The sequence below is a fragment of the Nothobranchius furzeri genome, chromosome 13 (genome assembly GCF_043380555.1).
Source record: "Nothobranchius furzeri strain GRZ-AD chromosome 13, NfurGRZ-RIMD1, whole genome shotgun sequence".
Lineage (NCBI taxonomy): Eukaryota > Metazoa > Chordata > Actinopteri > Cyprinodontiformes > Nothobranchiidae > Nothobranchius > Nothobranchius furzeri.
The window spans coordinates 63,804,532-63,821,278 of NC_091753.1; the positions used below are offsets into that span (position 1 = coordinate 63,804,532).

The following is a 16,747-nucleotide window of genomic DNA, read 5'->3' on the forward strand; positions in this document are numbered from 1 at the left end:
CCTGTTTTTCCTTGGCCCCCAAAATGCCTTGAAACGGCCCTGGGAGTGTGACTGAGTTTTGAAGGTGATCTGATTCAGATTATCTCAATTTTATCAAATGTATAAATATTACAACTTATTGTTTTATAAAATGTGTACTGGAGATAAATCTACCTACATTTTACTTCCAAGCTCTGTTTTCTTGTTTTTATTTAACTATTTTCCTGTCTGTCTCTCATCTTCCTGCATCTCCTCTAAACTCTCCAGAAAAACTGCTGCCTTGATTCTTACTTTTTCACCTCATCAGTTACTTCTGAGCAGATCAAAGGGATCTCCTGACCGCAAAGCGGAGAGCGCGTTTCGTTGCTGCGTCAGTGAGGTGACATCACCGCAGCACACGATGAGCGGAGCGCGTCAGGAACGGTTAAAAGACAGAGTACCAGAGGATATAAACAGATATGAACGATCATGTGTTGCACCACCTTGAGAATGCAGAAGGCGCCAGAGCAGCAGGCACAACAACGATCAGCGCTCTGCGTCCTCTCCGCTCAACAGAACCCCGCTACGCTGAGTCCATAAATATTGTGATATAGGCAGAAACTGGATCTTTCCCTGAAAGATATCTAGCCCCCATAACTCCATCCCTGCTCCTGGATGAAAAACCGGACATTTTGATCAATGTAGGATTTAAGAAATACCTCGACTGATGCAGAGTTGATGAACTTTTCACGGACAAGAGAGTCTTTAAAATATAAATATATGAAAACACAACATGACATGAGAATAATACTCATAAAACAACGTGTTTTAGCTCTGTTTGTCGGCTACAGAAGCACATTTATAAACAGAAACATGAAGTCGCCACCTTAAAAAAACTGAGCAACGGACGTTTTGTGTGATATGCTTGTCAGCCACTAGAAGCTGCCACCGGATAAGAGAAATACTCCGGAAAGAGACTTTAAAATTGTAGCGTCACTGAATGGCCTGATTCTTGACCCTCAGGTCAGACACACAGCCTGGGTCACTTTGACCCGGCTGCTACGACAATCTACAGTGTTTCTTTCACAGGAGACTGAATGTCGGTCTACCGCCCCTTTAATCTGACTGCTGTTCCATCCGCAAGATGAAGGACACTTCAAGATTTAAAAGAATCATTTTTAATAAACTCTTTTCACAGTTTATTACCATGTTCATAAATAATCATCATGGTTCATTATAACTGTGTTTAATTACTGAATTGAATTATTACTCTTTGGTTAATAATGATTATTATTTATGATCATCAGTAATGTTTAACAGTGACGAGAACATCATCTGCACTTATACACAATCATGCAGGACACAGTAAATCAGGTTAAGGTTGACTGCACTCGCACGTCTTTTTCACAACACCAGAGCTTTCTATCTTGGGAAGGCGGGACTCTGAGGTATGTTAAAATCTCTACATGTCAAAACCTGATTCGTAGACCAGGAAAGGCCCATCTTATAAAACAGAACTCTCAGCATTTAGCGTGTGAGTTCCAGAGAAGTGGGACGGCCGCCCACACGCTCTATAACCAACAAGCAATTTCTGTCACGCTGGCAGGATTGCTACGACACAACAAACAACACCTGCAGAACAAAGCTGGTGCAAACTCCTTCAGAGTTATTATTTTTGCGAGGCAACCAGTTTCATCAGTTGTTGTGACCCGGAGACATCTCAGGACCGACTTGGTCGCGCTAAGGTTCTTCTACCCACCTCGTGCTTGGGGTCATCATCTCCTCCTAACATCTCGGATCCAAAAGGGGGTCTCCTAACTGGGTGAGGTAGACACTTCCAACAGATTGCGCCTGACTGTTCTTTAATAAGAACAACTTTAGTTTACCTGCAAAGCAAATTCTTTCTACCCAGAACACGTCTTCTCTCAAGATACACATTCTGAGAACATTGCATTCACCTGCAAGCAAACACACTTCCAGCTTAGATTCATCCATTCACAGGGTTGCTATTTAATACCAAAGTATTTAATACCAAAGCTTTTATAAATTGTCTTTTAAATTGTCACGTTTTCAATTGTTTACTAATACATTTCATTGAAACAAACACAGAGTTGGTGTATATTGATCACTGAACGAACAAAGATCTTTAGATCTTCTGAACTAACAAATAACTTTGCTATTAAATTTAATCTCTAAAATTAAATATTCATCTTTTGATAAAACATAGACCAAGCAAGTTGCTGTATGAATTTCTATCCATTATATATACAGTATATACATACGTATATATACATATATACATATATATATATATACATATATATATATATATATATATATATATACATGTATATATGTATATATATGTATATATATGTATGTATATAATTTCATTCGTCAACATGCTTGATCTCTTAGGAATTAAAACATAAGCTGAATAGCAACAGCCTTTAATTCCTAAATATGTAGTTCATTAACCGCTACAAAATGTACAGTGTCTGTAGTTTTTATTTAAATATTGCCTGATTTTCTTTAAACAGAACAGAACCCTTGTACTGAAGGTTATACATGTATGTTTGTTTAAAACATGTTAATAAAAAACATTTAAATTATTACTGGTCAGCATGCACTATTCTGCACAGCATCTGCCTCAGTGCTGGTGAAGTTGTTTCCATGGAGAATGAGCCCGAGGAAGATGTTGCAGAAGATGAGAGGTTGGTTTGGAGGTGGTCAGTGGTGCTCTGTTCTGGAGGAGGTACCAGCAGATGACCTCAAAATGCATCCTCACAAGCATCCTGCCCCTGGATTTGGACACACCCTGTGTTTTATCTCTGTGCTGGTAGATGGGTTCACATAGAAGCTAACTCTGCTAGCTTCCTCAGGCTGTGCCAATAAAATTCAATAATCTCCAGAAAATAAAACTGTGACTCCTGTATTTAAAATGCTGTGTGTATGTTTTGATTTAACTCTGGAAAAATTGTATCTGATAGTTTACATGAATAACCCCTTTTCCTGATCGCGTGGGGGCCAGTGTAGGCTCAGCTCCTTCATTACCACAACAGACCAGAGCAACACCTTCATTATTACAGATCTCCCTGCCCAGGGCCAGAAGTCCTCTTAGAGGAAGATTTCAGTTTCTGGTTGAGAACCATCGACATATATATACTGGACAATGCGTGTCCATAGGCTCCATTTAGAAGTTTTTGTGCCAAACTGGGAGGTGGCCACCACCGCCATTTTGACCGTGTCACAGGTTCCGTCAAACCTAGACAATTCCAAAAAAGGGAAAAGAGGTGGAGCTGAGGGTGGGGCTGTAAGGCTGGGATCAAATGACGATACCCGTCGAACGGAAGCGATGTAGCTACAAGCTAACCCAAAGCTAATGTGGAGGTTGGAGCTAAGATAATGGAGATAGATACCTAGCTACAGCCGGAGTTAACTGTGCACAACACCGGAGCTTCTGAGTCAGAGATACGCCGGGCTGACCGCTGGGTAAAACCGGGTGGAACACAGAGGTCTCCCGAGAGCTCCACAAGCCGATAGTGGGAACCCAGCTCCACCAACATGTTATATTTCAACCCATTTTCTAAAGTGCAGCATTATGTTAAATGCACTGGGTTTTACCCTATTACATTTAAATTTCATGGTTAAACAGTACATGTTAAAATCTAAGCTCAGCTCGGCAGTGACCTAAAATACATAAATATAGTTTTACTTACCGAAAAAAATGAAGTGGAGACTCCTTGGACGCTCTATTAGTGCAATTAATGCCACAGCAAGTCATTTTGTCCAACAATTGCACAAAAATATCCAAACAAGAATACACACACACAGAGACTCAAAATCCCGGAGCAGTTTCCAGACCAGACCGAGGCTCTACTGAGGCCTTTCCACGGAGCTAGCTCTGTGGTCACGTGGGTCTGATGCTCATTAATTATACAGAATTTTAGGCTTTTAATACACTTAAACAGAAGAGTGAGAAAAAAATTCACCCCCCTCAGAGTTGTCATGAGTGTAAACTAGATCATTTAAACAAAAAACATGTTTTGGTACCAGGCTGTAAACATGTTTATTTCTGCTGTGAAATTGGTATTTTTAACATGGGAGTCAACGAGGATTTGCTCGCTTCTGACACCAGCCCCTAGTGGATGAGGGAGGAACTGCAATTTCTGTCACTTCCGTGTTGGCTTCATTTTAATACCAGTATTATGGGAGCTTGTTGAGAACCAACTGACTCTCCTCCTGTCTTCATCCCTTAACTAAGAATTATTCTGAAGTTGACAAGTTCAACAGAATCTGCAAAAAGCTGAGTTGAGACCCTGAAATGTCCGAACCAGACCCGAAACCAACTTAAGATTGTGTCCACGAATGCTGCTAACAGGAGCAAGGACAGGAGCAGCCCTAGGAGTCCAGTCTACACCAGGTTCAGCTTGCTGATTAAATGTGGATGCACCTCTTGACCAGGAACCAAGTTTCTCCGGCCCTCCTCAGAAAGTTTTAGGGGTGTGGTTATAAACCCTCAAAGTTCTCTAAGGTAACATAAAAGCTAACGTAAAAGCGAACAAAGTGATCCTGTGTTTAACTTCAGCCTTCTCGTTTCTGGAAGGCGTGTTGTGTGCGTGCAGGCTTATGCCTTAGTGCCAGGCACTGGGATTAATATAAGTTTTTCAATTTTTCTGAGAACCCGATCTTAAAGAAACTTCTTTTTCCTGCTTGGACTATCTGCTGCACTAGGATTATTCATGGAGACTGAAGAAAATATTACTTGCTGTATCTTTAGGGAGGAAAAAACCATAAACAGACGACAACGTGGAGATTTTATTCACACCAGCGGGAATCAGTTTCCACACTTGTCATGAAAAATAAAAATAATTATCATAATAAACTGAACATGACATTTTTGGTTAGAGTCATGTTTATGATTCAGTGAGCTGAAATTCTTTTATTTATTAATTTTTTCCCCCTGTGTCCTGTCTGGCTGTGAAGCAAGCAGAATTGATGTCTGAATGCTGGTAACAAGCCTTACAGATTTACTCGTCTGCTTTTAATGTCACACCTGATACTTAAAACTTTATTGTTATTGTTTTTGAATGCTTTGTAATTCCGACCAGACATGGAGACAGAGGTGAAAGAGAAAGGAAAAGACAAAAGGTGTGTGTGTGTGTGTGTGTGGGGGGGGGGGGGGGGTCCACAAAAATAAACAATAATGAACAAGAGTCGGCTTCTAGACCTGCAGAAAGAGAGAAGAAAAAAGAACAAAAAACAAACAAAAGAATGGGACACAACAACAATACAACAGGAGCAAGCTATCACTGCGTCAACTTGATGAAGAAATATATAATTAACATTGTTTTACTGAACAATCACACGATAATAAATCACAGTGCATTAAGTGCCCACCATAGCCTTAAGACATGTGTTGAACGTCTCCAAGTCCCCACTTATGTGAGCACCTGTGTGCATACACGTGCTTGTTTATGTAAGGTTTGTCTATAAAAGCGTCCAATAGAGAGTGTGAGGGGCCACAGATCTGTCCCCAAAAGATGTGTAGGAGATGGAGGGAGCTCCAAGTCCCAGAGATCCAGGAGCTGCCCCAGAGCGCAGGGACCCCTTTTAACAGGAAGAAACCTCCAGAGGATCCTGGCTCAGTATAAGCAGCCATCCACCACGACTCACTGGGGATGGAGAAGACAGGGCAGACACACACACACACACACACACACACACACACACACACACACACACACACACACACACACACACACACACACACACACACACACACACACACACACACACACACACACACACACACACACACACACACACACACACACACACACACACACACAAGACAAGTAATGTGTCTATAGTTCTATTGTGATTTCTTAGTAAATATTCTATTTGGTGAGAGATAAACTTTATTGTATTTATCCTAGTGGATCTATAATTAAACGGGTAAACTAGTAGTAGCACATCAAAAGTCAAGGAAAGCCAAAAGTTATTATCAGGAGAGGAAGAATGTTTAAGTGGTTAGCAGCAGTGTGCTAGTCGATGGCCCCCTCCATGAGGCCACCACAGCTCAGCAGAACATCGTTGTAGCTTCTTCTGGGGAGAAAAACACTTAGAGAGAAAATAAAGTTAACAGCTGAAATAGCAGGAAATGATACAATTAAAGAGCAGATAGTAGAAGAAAGTAGTCGAGTGTGGAAAGTGGTCAGTGTATCCTCCAGCAGTCTAAGCCTATAGCAGCATAACTACAGAGATAACTCTGGATAATCTATCCTATTTAGATGGAGGCATGTTGGAGGCAGGGCAAGGGAGAGCCGTCTTTACCGACTGTACACGCCACCTCCCTCTACTCCCCCACTTGTCCAGATTTAGGCTAACATCAGATTTTAACCATAGGCCCTATCAAATAAAAATTTTTTAAGCCTATTCTTAAAAGTAGACAAGGTGTCTGCCTCACGGACTAAAGCTGGGAGCTGGTTCCACAGGAGAGGAGCCTGATAGCTAAAAGATCTGCCTCCCATCCTAATTTTAGATATTCTGGGAACCACCAGTAGACCTGCAGTCTGAGAGCGAAGTGCTCGGTTAGGAACATATGGAACAATCAGATTACTGATGTATGATGGAGCTTGATTATTAAGAGCTTTATATGTGAGAAGGAGGATCTTAAAATCTATTCTGAATTTAACAGGTAGCCAATGTAGGGAAGCTAAGACAGGAGAGATATGATCTCTCTTTTTAATTCTCATCAGAACTCTAGCTGCAGCATTTTGGACAAGCTGAAGACTTTTAACTACATTCTGTGGACTTCCTGAGAGTAATGAATTACAGTGATCAAAGCCTACTGGTTGTGCAGCACCAGGCTAAAGACCAAAGGTGACAGATCATCTGCTGCTGTGGCCCCCAGACTCTGGAACTCTCTCCCCCTGAGCCTGAGATCAGTGGACTCAGTGGTCTCCTTTAAAAAGCAGCTGAAGACTCACCTGTTCAAGCTGGCTTTTGTGTGACCTTCTTCACCTCTCTCTCTTTATTCTGCTCTCCCACCTATTCCACCTTCCTCAGGATCCACTGATTTCCCTCTTTCCTGTTCACTCTCTCTCTTTCTTAACGTTTTATTTAATCACAATTGCCTATTTTTGCTCATTTTAAATATATTTTAAAACATTTTCTAAATGCTTTTTTATATTTTTACATATTTTGTTTTTGTGAAGCACCTCGTGATTTTTATCTTGAGAGGCGCTTTAGAAATGATATTTTCTTCTTCTTCTTCTTCTTCTTCTTCTTCTTCTTCTTCTTCTTCTTCTTCTTCTTCTTCTTCTTCTTCTTCTTCTTCTTCTTCTTCTTCTTCCAAACACACTGTAACCTTTTACTTTGTTCAGGGAGCAGCCAACAGTTGTCAACAACGCCACCTTGGGAATTTCACCCAATGAAGTATCAGAAGGCACATAGGTTCATTACCACTAAATGAGGCACGAGACGTGAGGGAACCCAGCACCAGCACACTCACAAACAGGACCGCCACCACCGAGGCCACCACCTCCTGCCCCAGCCTGCACAAAAGAAAAGGGGAACTACAAACGAACAATTATTTATCCATCCATCCATTTTCTGAACCCGCTTTGTCCACGCAGGGTCGCGGGGGGGTGGGGGTGGGGGGTGGGGCCTATCTCCAGCGGTCAACGGGCAACCAGGCAGGGTACACCCTGGACAGAGAGCCAGTCCATCGCAGGGGAACAATTATTTAAAATCACTTAATTAAAAACACAGTTGTTGTCCCCTCTGGAGTCCCACAATGAGAAGAGGAAAGCCTCCGACACTATGCAGAGGTCCATGCAGAGCCCACAGGAGGGGGGAGAAACTGGAAACGTATCAAAGAAAATAACTAAAACGAAACAGCGGCGCCACCCGCCAGACCACAGAGCACAATCTGAGAAAGAGGGTACAAGTCAGCAACTTATATTTCACCGGTCTGCCCGCTAGTATCATCTAGGCCGCAAGCAAGCTTCCTCGCCCGGCAGCGCACAGGTGTTCAACACTTCTCCTAGTTTCAACACAGAGCTTAAGTTGGATTGTCATGTTCTGTGTCCCTTTGTTCCCCAGCCCCTCCAGTTCCCACTCCAGGTTCTCCTTTTGTGTTCTCATGGCGCCCTCATGTGTCCTTTGTCTGCGTCTTTCCCCATGTGTCTCCTAATGTTTCTCCATCCCTCTCTGGATTCCCTCTTGTGTTCTCATGGCGTCCTCATGTGTCCTTTGTCTGCATCTCTGTTGTGTGTCTTAAGTTGTAGCCCCAGCCTCTTGTTCCCCAGTTCATTGTATGTGTGTATGAGTTTGTGTGTGTCAGTATGTGTATGTGTTTGTGTGAGTCCTTCTCTTAGTCTTTAGGTTTAGTTTTGTGTTTTATATAGTGTCAGGTTTATCTGCCCTCCACTGGTTCTCTTCCCCATCCAGTTAATTGCTGTCACCTGCCTTCCCTCCAGCCTCACTCCACACACCTGCTTCCTGTTTCCCTAATTGCTCCTCCCTGTCTATATAAGCCTCCTTGTCTCATTGTTCTTGCCGGCCCATTGTTGTTTTACGTCAGCGTTGTTTTTGTCTCTCCCTCCTGGTCTCTGGTTCTCTGCTCATGAAGTGAGCTTTTGGATTTTTCCCTGCTTCATTTTGTTATTGTTTTTTTTTGCCTCCTGCCCCTTTTGGATTTTTATTTTGTCATCCTAAATAAAGGATTCTTCTTTATTTAACATTCCTGCCTCGTGTCATCCTGGGTCTGCATCTTGGGTCCTAACCTCCTGCTCCTAAACGTGACATGGATTAGTTCGACTCACATGTTGTCCCCTGCAGGAGCTACATACCTCTTCTCCAATGCTTAGTTCACTCTGGGATGAGCGGTACTGTCACGCCCAGTACCAAATAAACAAATGCCCAAGCTGTTGAGTGCACAACACAGTTTGAGTACGAATCTCCTTAAAACGAATACCACCAAAGCAGAGCCGACCACCTACTGAGGCACTGTTTGAATACAGCAGCTGATGCCAGGATGCAGCGTTTCCTTGGCATTCTCAAACAGTGAGCAGAGCTCCCTTTTTTACCCACAGCGCCCTCATGAGTATGGAAGCCGGTATGCACCAACCCACCTAATTTCGAGCAGGCTTGTTTCATCCTGCTACGCTCACTTCTGATTACCTTCAATGGTGTCTGTTTGTTGCAAACACCAGGTACAAAAACTAACTTGTTTTTATTTGACTATTTTTCTGTCCTGTCTGTTTATTATCTTCCCGAATCTCCTCTCAATCCTAAAGAGAAACTGCTACCTGGGTTCATATATATTCACCTCATGAGTTACCTTTGAACTGCAGTTCAAAAAGATTTGCTGACCGCAAAAACAGCAGAGTGCGCACTGCTCACCGGCCGCATCAGTGAGGTGCGTCACCGGAGGACAAAACAGGTGATGCGCCCTGCTCCACAGCAGCGAAACGCATCAGGAACAAATAAAAGACAGAAAACAAAAGGAAATGAGCCGACATGAATGATCGCGTGTTAAATTTGTTTTTGAGGTTGCGAAACCTAATTTGATAATCTTGCTGTGGCCGTTCTCAAGACACAGATGTCTGGAGCGCGTCAGAGCTTTGCATGCACAAGCTGGTTAAGGTTAGGATGGGGGTGAGGGGAAGGTCACATTTGGTTAAGTGATCCTGTTTCCCCCAGCGAGAGCAGCCATCTATGGCGCTCATCTACTGTACAGTCACAGGTGGAAGGGAGATCTTGGGAGAAGCAAAGAGTACATTGACTCCTGCAGGTTGATGACCTCGCCAGGCTGAAGTCCCCCAATCTGAAGGCTGGGGGGTTGGGTTGGGGGTAGGGGTGTGGGTGGGGGGTTGTGGGGGGTTGGGTTTTCAAAGCATCTGTCTGCATTCCTTTGTGGGGGTTTGTTGCTATCAGCTCAAGGCGACCAGGGCGTCAGATTCAGATAACAAGACTTTGTTTGGGTCAGGCTGAGATAATTGTCCTCTCTGCTTTCAGTCTTTAAACTGATAATTTCCAGTCCTCCAGTGAAGCCAATTTTGGGTTTTTAAACCTGTCCATACCGTCCGGTGACTCTCCGAGATGACATCCATTTTGCGCACTAATACCGGTATCGCAGCTAGAACATTGTCCAGCTTTAAAACTGCTTTAAACTGGATTTCCAATCCAAACATGAAGTGCCAGAGATGATTTCAAACTCTGGGACTGAAGTTGTCTCACTCAATGAGAGTAACAACACAGCCCAGCTCCCCCTGGAGGAGATCCCACAGCAGAGGCAGGGCCTCCCTCTGAGAGCAGCTGCTCCCACACTTCCAGCTAAATGTTCTTAATGAGTCTATCTGCTTGATGAAACTAGTTGGTTGACATTTTGGTGGATCAAGCTGGCTGGAGGGGTTGGGGCAGTTACAAGATGCATGTTAAAGACATCCAGCGTGAGTACATAATAGCAAAAAAAAAAAAAAACTGTCTGAAATGATCTGGCTGATAAGATCCAACAGAGATCTGCATTAAGAGAAACGTCTCTCCAGTGTGCATTCTCGGGCTTCACCGCTGAAATAAAAACGTGTGATCCATTACAAATGTGTTTGTGACAGGAACTGATCAGCAAATTAACATCTGATGTTTGGGTGCAAATCTGATGCTAACTGAGACACCACCACCACATGTGGCTGCACACATGGATAAAGTTAAATCTGGTCTGCTTCTTGTTGGAAAATGAGCCATGAGGGTGAAGAGGAGCTGACCTAAATACATCCTCTGGCTCATGTACCAAAGAGTCACAGAGAAATCCAGGGCTTTGCTTCTTAAACTAAGGTTGTGGGGTCCCCATGGGACTACAAGAACAAAAGAGCTTCAAGACTTTTAATAATAGAACACAGAACCGTTACGCTGTCCTTCAGAAGCATTTCTGATTTTATACACGCAGCTTAAACATGAGACTCTGGGTGATTCAGGGGTGCATGTCAGCTACAGCTGATAAATAACAATAACCTGAGTGATTAGATTAATTAGATCCACTAATAAGGATCACTTGTAAAAAGGCCATGTTGGAAATTAACAAAACAAAACCTGACATGGTCTTGAATAATACACAAGAAAGAGACCCGGTGGCAATCCAAAATCCTTCCAGGCAGTAGCTGTTCAACACTTAGTGACTCAGCAATGACCTGCAAAGTTCGTTTCATATATTATTAATATTAAAACACAAAAAACTTTCTGTTTCATTAAAAACTGCCCCACACGATCAGGTTTACGGGTTTCCTGCACTAGTGCAGTTCTGCTTTTGAACAGCAGGTGTCTCTAATGAACAAATTATACACTGATCACTGGGAAAGACAGAGTTGGTGGAACAGGCATCATACAGAACACAAACATCTCCACTCTGCAGCCTGAACAAACCCAAACTCTCTGCAGACGTGCATCAGTTTGAGTTTTATTTTGCATCAAATGGGGGTAAAATGTTTAAAAAAACAGGCTTTTTAATAAAATAGCATTGAAGTGTTTTCAATGTGCATTTGTTTATTCAACTTAAGCCTAATAATGATTAGATCTGTCTTAAAAATGTAAATTCTCTGTAGTTTTTATTTAACTATTCCCTGCTGCTTTTCTTTAAACTGAACAGAACCAGTGTACTGCAGGTTATGTTTTGTTTTACATTTTTCTATAAAAAAACAAACTCTTATTTAATCTATTACAGGTCAGCATGCACTGTGCTGCACATCTGCCTCTGTGCTGGTGAAGTTGTGGGTCTGGAGGATGAGCCTGAGGAAGATGTGTGTGGAGGAGGTCAGTGGTGCTCTGTCCTGCAGGAGGTACCAGCAGACCACCACTGCTGTTAACAGGCAAGTCATTCACAGAGACGTAACAGCCGTTGTCTGAGCCAGCCCAGCAGGCCCTGTAGATGGAGTGGACAGTGAGAGGAAGCGTCCCAAAGCTCTCTCTGCAGACCGTCCTGTATGATGTTCCTCTGGCCAGAAACGTCCAGCCACGGGTCTGCTCCAGCCCTCCATCCACGTCTGGATCCTCCTGCAGCAGACTATTCCACCCAGCAACAAAGCGAGTCTGTGATTGATCCCAAATTTAGGCCGTTTGTTTCAAAAGGATAAGTTTCGTTCACGGGCGATAGACAAGATTTGGTGCCAATCACCATACTGAGAGATACAGGTGCGTGCCACTCCTTTTTGTTGGATTCAGTGTTGCCCTTGTCTGAACATTCATCCTGTGGCTCCGACATCCTGGTGTGGGGGATTAAAATGATTGTAATCAGGGCTCCTTTGCATATGGTGCACCTGTCGTCGCCGCTGGTGTCGGGGCATGTTAAAGTCGCTGTGCGTCCACGGCTACCATTCGAAGGGATTTCTCTCATACTGGGGAATGATTTGGCAGGTGGGAAGGTTTTCCCTCCACCAGAAGTCGTCGATGCACCGTTTTCATCCGCGTTTGCTGAACCGGATTCCCCCTTTTCTGAGGTTTTTTTCTGCATGTGCTGTTACTCGTGCTCAGGCACGTAAAATGGATGATGTGATAAATTTGTCTGATTTTTTAATGGCTTCTTCTGCTGATGAGTCCGTGACCTCTTCTGTTGATGTTAACGTGAGTGATACAATTCGGGCGCAAAAAGACAAAAACTATGAAGTCTCAGACATGATTCCTGCTGAAATGAGCCTGAGTTTGAATATAAATAGAGAGACATTGGTCCAGTCACAACAAAATGATCCTTCGTTGACAAACTGTTTTTCTTCTGTTACAGAGAAGAAAGTGCCTGACAGCTAAGTGTCGTATTTTGTTTGAGATGGAGTACTACTAAGATCATGGTCCCCAGAAGCAAGTGATTTGCAACAAATAGAATAGGTGGTTGTACCGGTGGAATATAGACCACAAATCCTGGATTTAGCACATAATGCTATTCCGGCTGGACACCTTGGAGTGAAAAAAACATACTATCGGGTGTTGCGTAATTTCTTTTGGCCCGGTCTTAAGTCAGATGTGGTAAAACACTGCCAGTCATGTCACACCTGCCAAACGGTGGGAAAAACAAATAAACCTATCCCTCCAGCACCTCTGCATCCTATTCCAGTACTCTGTGAACCATTCGAAAGGACAATATTAGACTGTGTGGGCCCATTGCCAAAATCCAAGTCGGGTCATCAATATGTTTTGACTGTGATGTGTGCTGCTACGCGTTTTCCTGAGGCATTTCCCCTACGGACCTTGAAACCTAAACCGATAGTAAAAGCCCTAACAACCTTCTTTTCCACCTATGGCTTACCAAAGGTTGTGCAAACTGACCAAGGGTCTAACTTTATGTCAAAGGTGTTTGCTCAAGTTTTAAAGGTATTAGAGATCCAACATCAGACATCCAGTCCCTACCATCCTGAATCCCAAGATGCACTGGAACGTTTTCATCAAACTTTAAAACGTATGTTACGCAAATATTGTCTTGACTCAGGAAAACGTTGGGATGAAGGTCTTCCTTTGTTGTTGTTTTCTAAGAGGGGACACTAGAGGAGGACGACTACAAGGGGACACTAGAGGAGGACGAAAAAGAGGGGACACTAGAGAAGGACGACTAAGAGGGGACACTAGAGGAGGACGACTAAGAGGGGACACTAGAAGAGGACGTCTAAGAGGGGACACTAGAGGAGGACGAATAAGAGGGGACACTAGAGGAGGACGACTAAGAGGGGACACTAGAGGAGGACGTCTAAGAGGGGACACTAGAAGAGGACGTCTAAGAGGGGACACTAGAGGAGGACGAATAAGAGGGGACACTAGAGGAGGACGACTAAGAGGGGACACTAGAAGAGGACGTATAAGAGGGGACACTAGAGGAGGACAAATAAGAGGGGACACTAGAGGAGGACGACTAAGAGGGGACACTAGAGGAGGACGACTAAGAGGGGACACTAGAGGAGGACGACTAAGAGGGGACACTAGAGGAGGACGACTAAGAGGGGACACTAGAAGAGGACGTCTAAGAGGGGACACTAGAGGAGGACGAATAAGAGGGGACACTAGAGGAGGACGACTAAGAGGGGACACTAGAAGAGGACGTCTAAGAGGGGACACTAGAGGAGGACGAATAAGAGGGGACACTAGAGGAGGACGACTAAGAGGGGACACTAGAGGAGGACGACTAAGAGAGGACACTAGAGGAGGACGACTAAGAGGGGATACTAGAGGAGGACAACTAAGAGGGGACACTAGAGTAGGACGACTAAGAGGGGACACAGGACTAAGGCTAAGACACTGAGGGGACTCCTGGCTAAGAGGGGATTCTAGAGACTGAGGGGACAGAGGGAACTCTGGGACTTGTGGGGATGTAGACTCTTGTGGGGACTTGAGACCGGAACACTTGAGGGGACTCTTGAGACCGGAACATTTGAGGGGACTCTTGAGACTGGGACCCTTGAGACTGGGACACTTGAGACCGGAACACTTGAGGGGACTCTTGAGACTGGAACACTTGAGGTAACTCTTGAGACTGGAACACTTGACGGGACGTCGACTCCGAGACTTGAGGCGTGGACGTCGACTCCGCGACTTAAGACGTGGATGTCGACTCCGCGACTTGAGACGTGGATGCTGACTAAGAGACTTGAGACGTGGATGTCGACTCAGAGACTTGAGACGTGGATGTCAACTCCGAGACTTGAGACGTGGATGTTGACTCCGGAAAAGGAAGGACCGGAGCCTGTTGGGCTGGCTAGACCGGAGCCTGTGCGTCCTCTTGGACCACCGCCAAAGCAGGATGCGATGCGTCCTCCTGGACCACCGCCGAAGCAGGATACGATGCGTCCTCCTGGACCACCGCTGAAGCAGGATGCGATCCGTCCTCCTGGACCACCGCCGAAGCAGGATGCGATGCGTCCTCCGAGACCACCGCCAGAGCAGGATGCAATGTGTCCTCCGGGACCATCGCCAAAGCAGGGTGTAATGCATCCTCCAGGACCACCGCAGAAGCAGGATGCGATGCGTCCTCCTGGACCACCGCCGAAGTAGGATGCAATGCGTCCTCCGGGACCACCGCCAAAGCAGGATGCGATGCGTCCTCCGGGACCACCGCCAGTGCAGGACGCAATGCGTCCTCCGAGACCATCGGCAGAGCAGGATGCAATGCGTCCTCCAGGACTACCACCGAAGCAGGATGTGATGCGTCCTCTTGGACCACCGCTGAAGCAGGATGCAATGCGTCCTCCGGGAACACCGCCGGAGCAGGATGCGATGCGTCCTCCGGGACCACCGCCGAAGCAGGATGCGATGCATCATCCGGGACCACCACTAGAGCAGGATGCGATGCGTCCTATTGCACCACCGCCGAAGCAGGATGCAATGCGTCCTCCTGGACCACTGCCGAAGCAGGATGCGATTTGTCTTCCAGGACCACCACCGAAGCAGGATGCGATGCGCCCTCTTGGACCATTGCCAAAGCAGGATGCGATGCGTCCTCTTGGACCACCGCCGAAGCAGGATGTGATGCGTCCTCCGAGACCACCGCCGAAGCAGGATGCAATGCGTCCTCCTGGACCACTGCCGAAGCAGGATGCGATGTGTCTTCCAGGACCACCGCCGAAGCAGGATGCGATGCGCCCTCTTGGACCACTGGAAAAGCAGGATGCGATGCGTCCTCTTGGACCACCGCCGAAGCAGGATGCGATGCGTCCTCCGAGACCATCGCCAGAGCAGGATGCAATGCATCCTCCAGGTTCACCGCCGAAGCAGAATGCGATGCGTCCTCTTGGACCACCACCGAAGCAGGATGTGATGAGTCCTCTTGGACCACCGCCGAAGCAGGATGCAATGCGTCCTCCTGGACCACTGCCGAAGCAGGATGCGATGTGTCTTCCAGGACCACCGCCGAAGCAGGATGCGATGCGCCCTCTTGGACCACTGCCAAAGCAGGATGCAATGCGTCCTCTTGGACCACCGCCGAAGCAGGATGTGATGCGTCCTCCGAGACCATCGCCAGAGCAGGATGCAATGTATCCTCCAGGTTCACCGCCGAAGCAGAATGAGATGCGTCCTCTTGGACCACCGCCGAAGCAGGATGTGATGCGTCCTCTTGGACCACCACCGAAGCAGGATGCAATGCGTTCTCCAGGACCACCACTAGAGCAGGATGCGATGCGTCATCCGGGACCACCACTAGAGCAGGATGCGATGCATCCTCCGGGACCACCACCGAAGCAGGATGCGATGCGTCTTCCGGGACCACCGCCGAAGCAAGATGCGATGCGATGCGGTGTACAGATGGCTGAGATCCCCTGGCTAGTGTGAAGAGATTATTTCCTCTTTAGGAGATAATCTGTTTGTTGTTTTTGTAGTGTTGTGGCACATGGGTTAGTGTTGGTGCACTGCACCTTCTCGGGAGCACTCCAGAAAGAGATTCCTCTCTTTGCTGGTTATGTTTTTTTTTGTGTCTTTTGCACCGTGCTTAATCTGCCCGCCCAAATCCACATGAAGAGCCAGGCTTATTTTTAGCTAGTGTTTGGTTAGACAGATAGCGGGGACTAAGTCTCTGTATGGGTGTTTGATGCTTCCATTAAAAGGAAAAAAAAAAGAAAAAGAGAAACATTTAGAGAAAAATTGTGTTATTGTTCTGTTTTCACTCCCCCATTTTTCTTTCTTTTAGGTATGGGGGTGTTACGATCCCTGAGTTCCTCAGCACCCGGCTTCTACTCCGATCCTTTTCAGCACCCTGGAGAGTGCACGGCCACACTCGTGCAGCTGATGCTTTGTCTTCGTCTTCGTCGTCTTCGTC

At 45.6% G+C, this 16,747-nt stretch overlaps 1 protein-coding gene across 1 annotated transcript; it reads left to right on the top strand.

Moving 5' to 3' along the window:
- Nucleotides 1-15,102: 15,102 nt before the first annotated feature.
- On the top strand, nt 15,103-16,263 carry LOC139062435 (basic salivary proline-rich protein 1-like). Its single transcript, XM_070543286.1, has one exon. It carries the CDS (start codon nt 15,103-15,105, stop codon nt 16,261-16,263), a length of 1,161 nt encoding a protein of 386 aa, XP_070399387.1.
- Nucleotides 16,264-16,747: the final 484 nt, after the last annotated feature.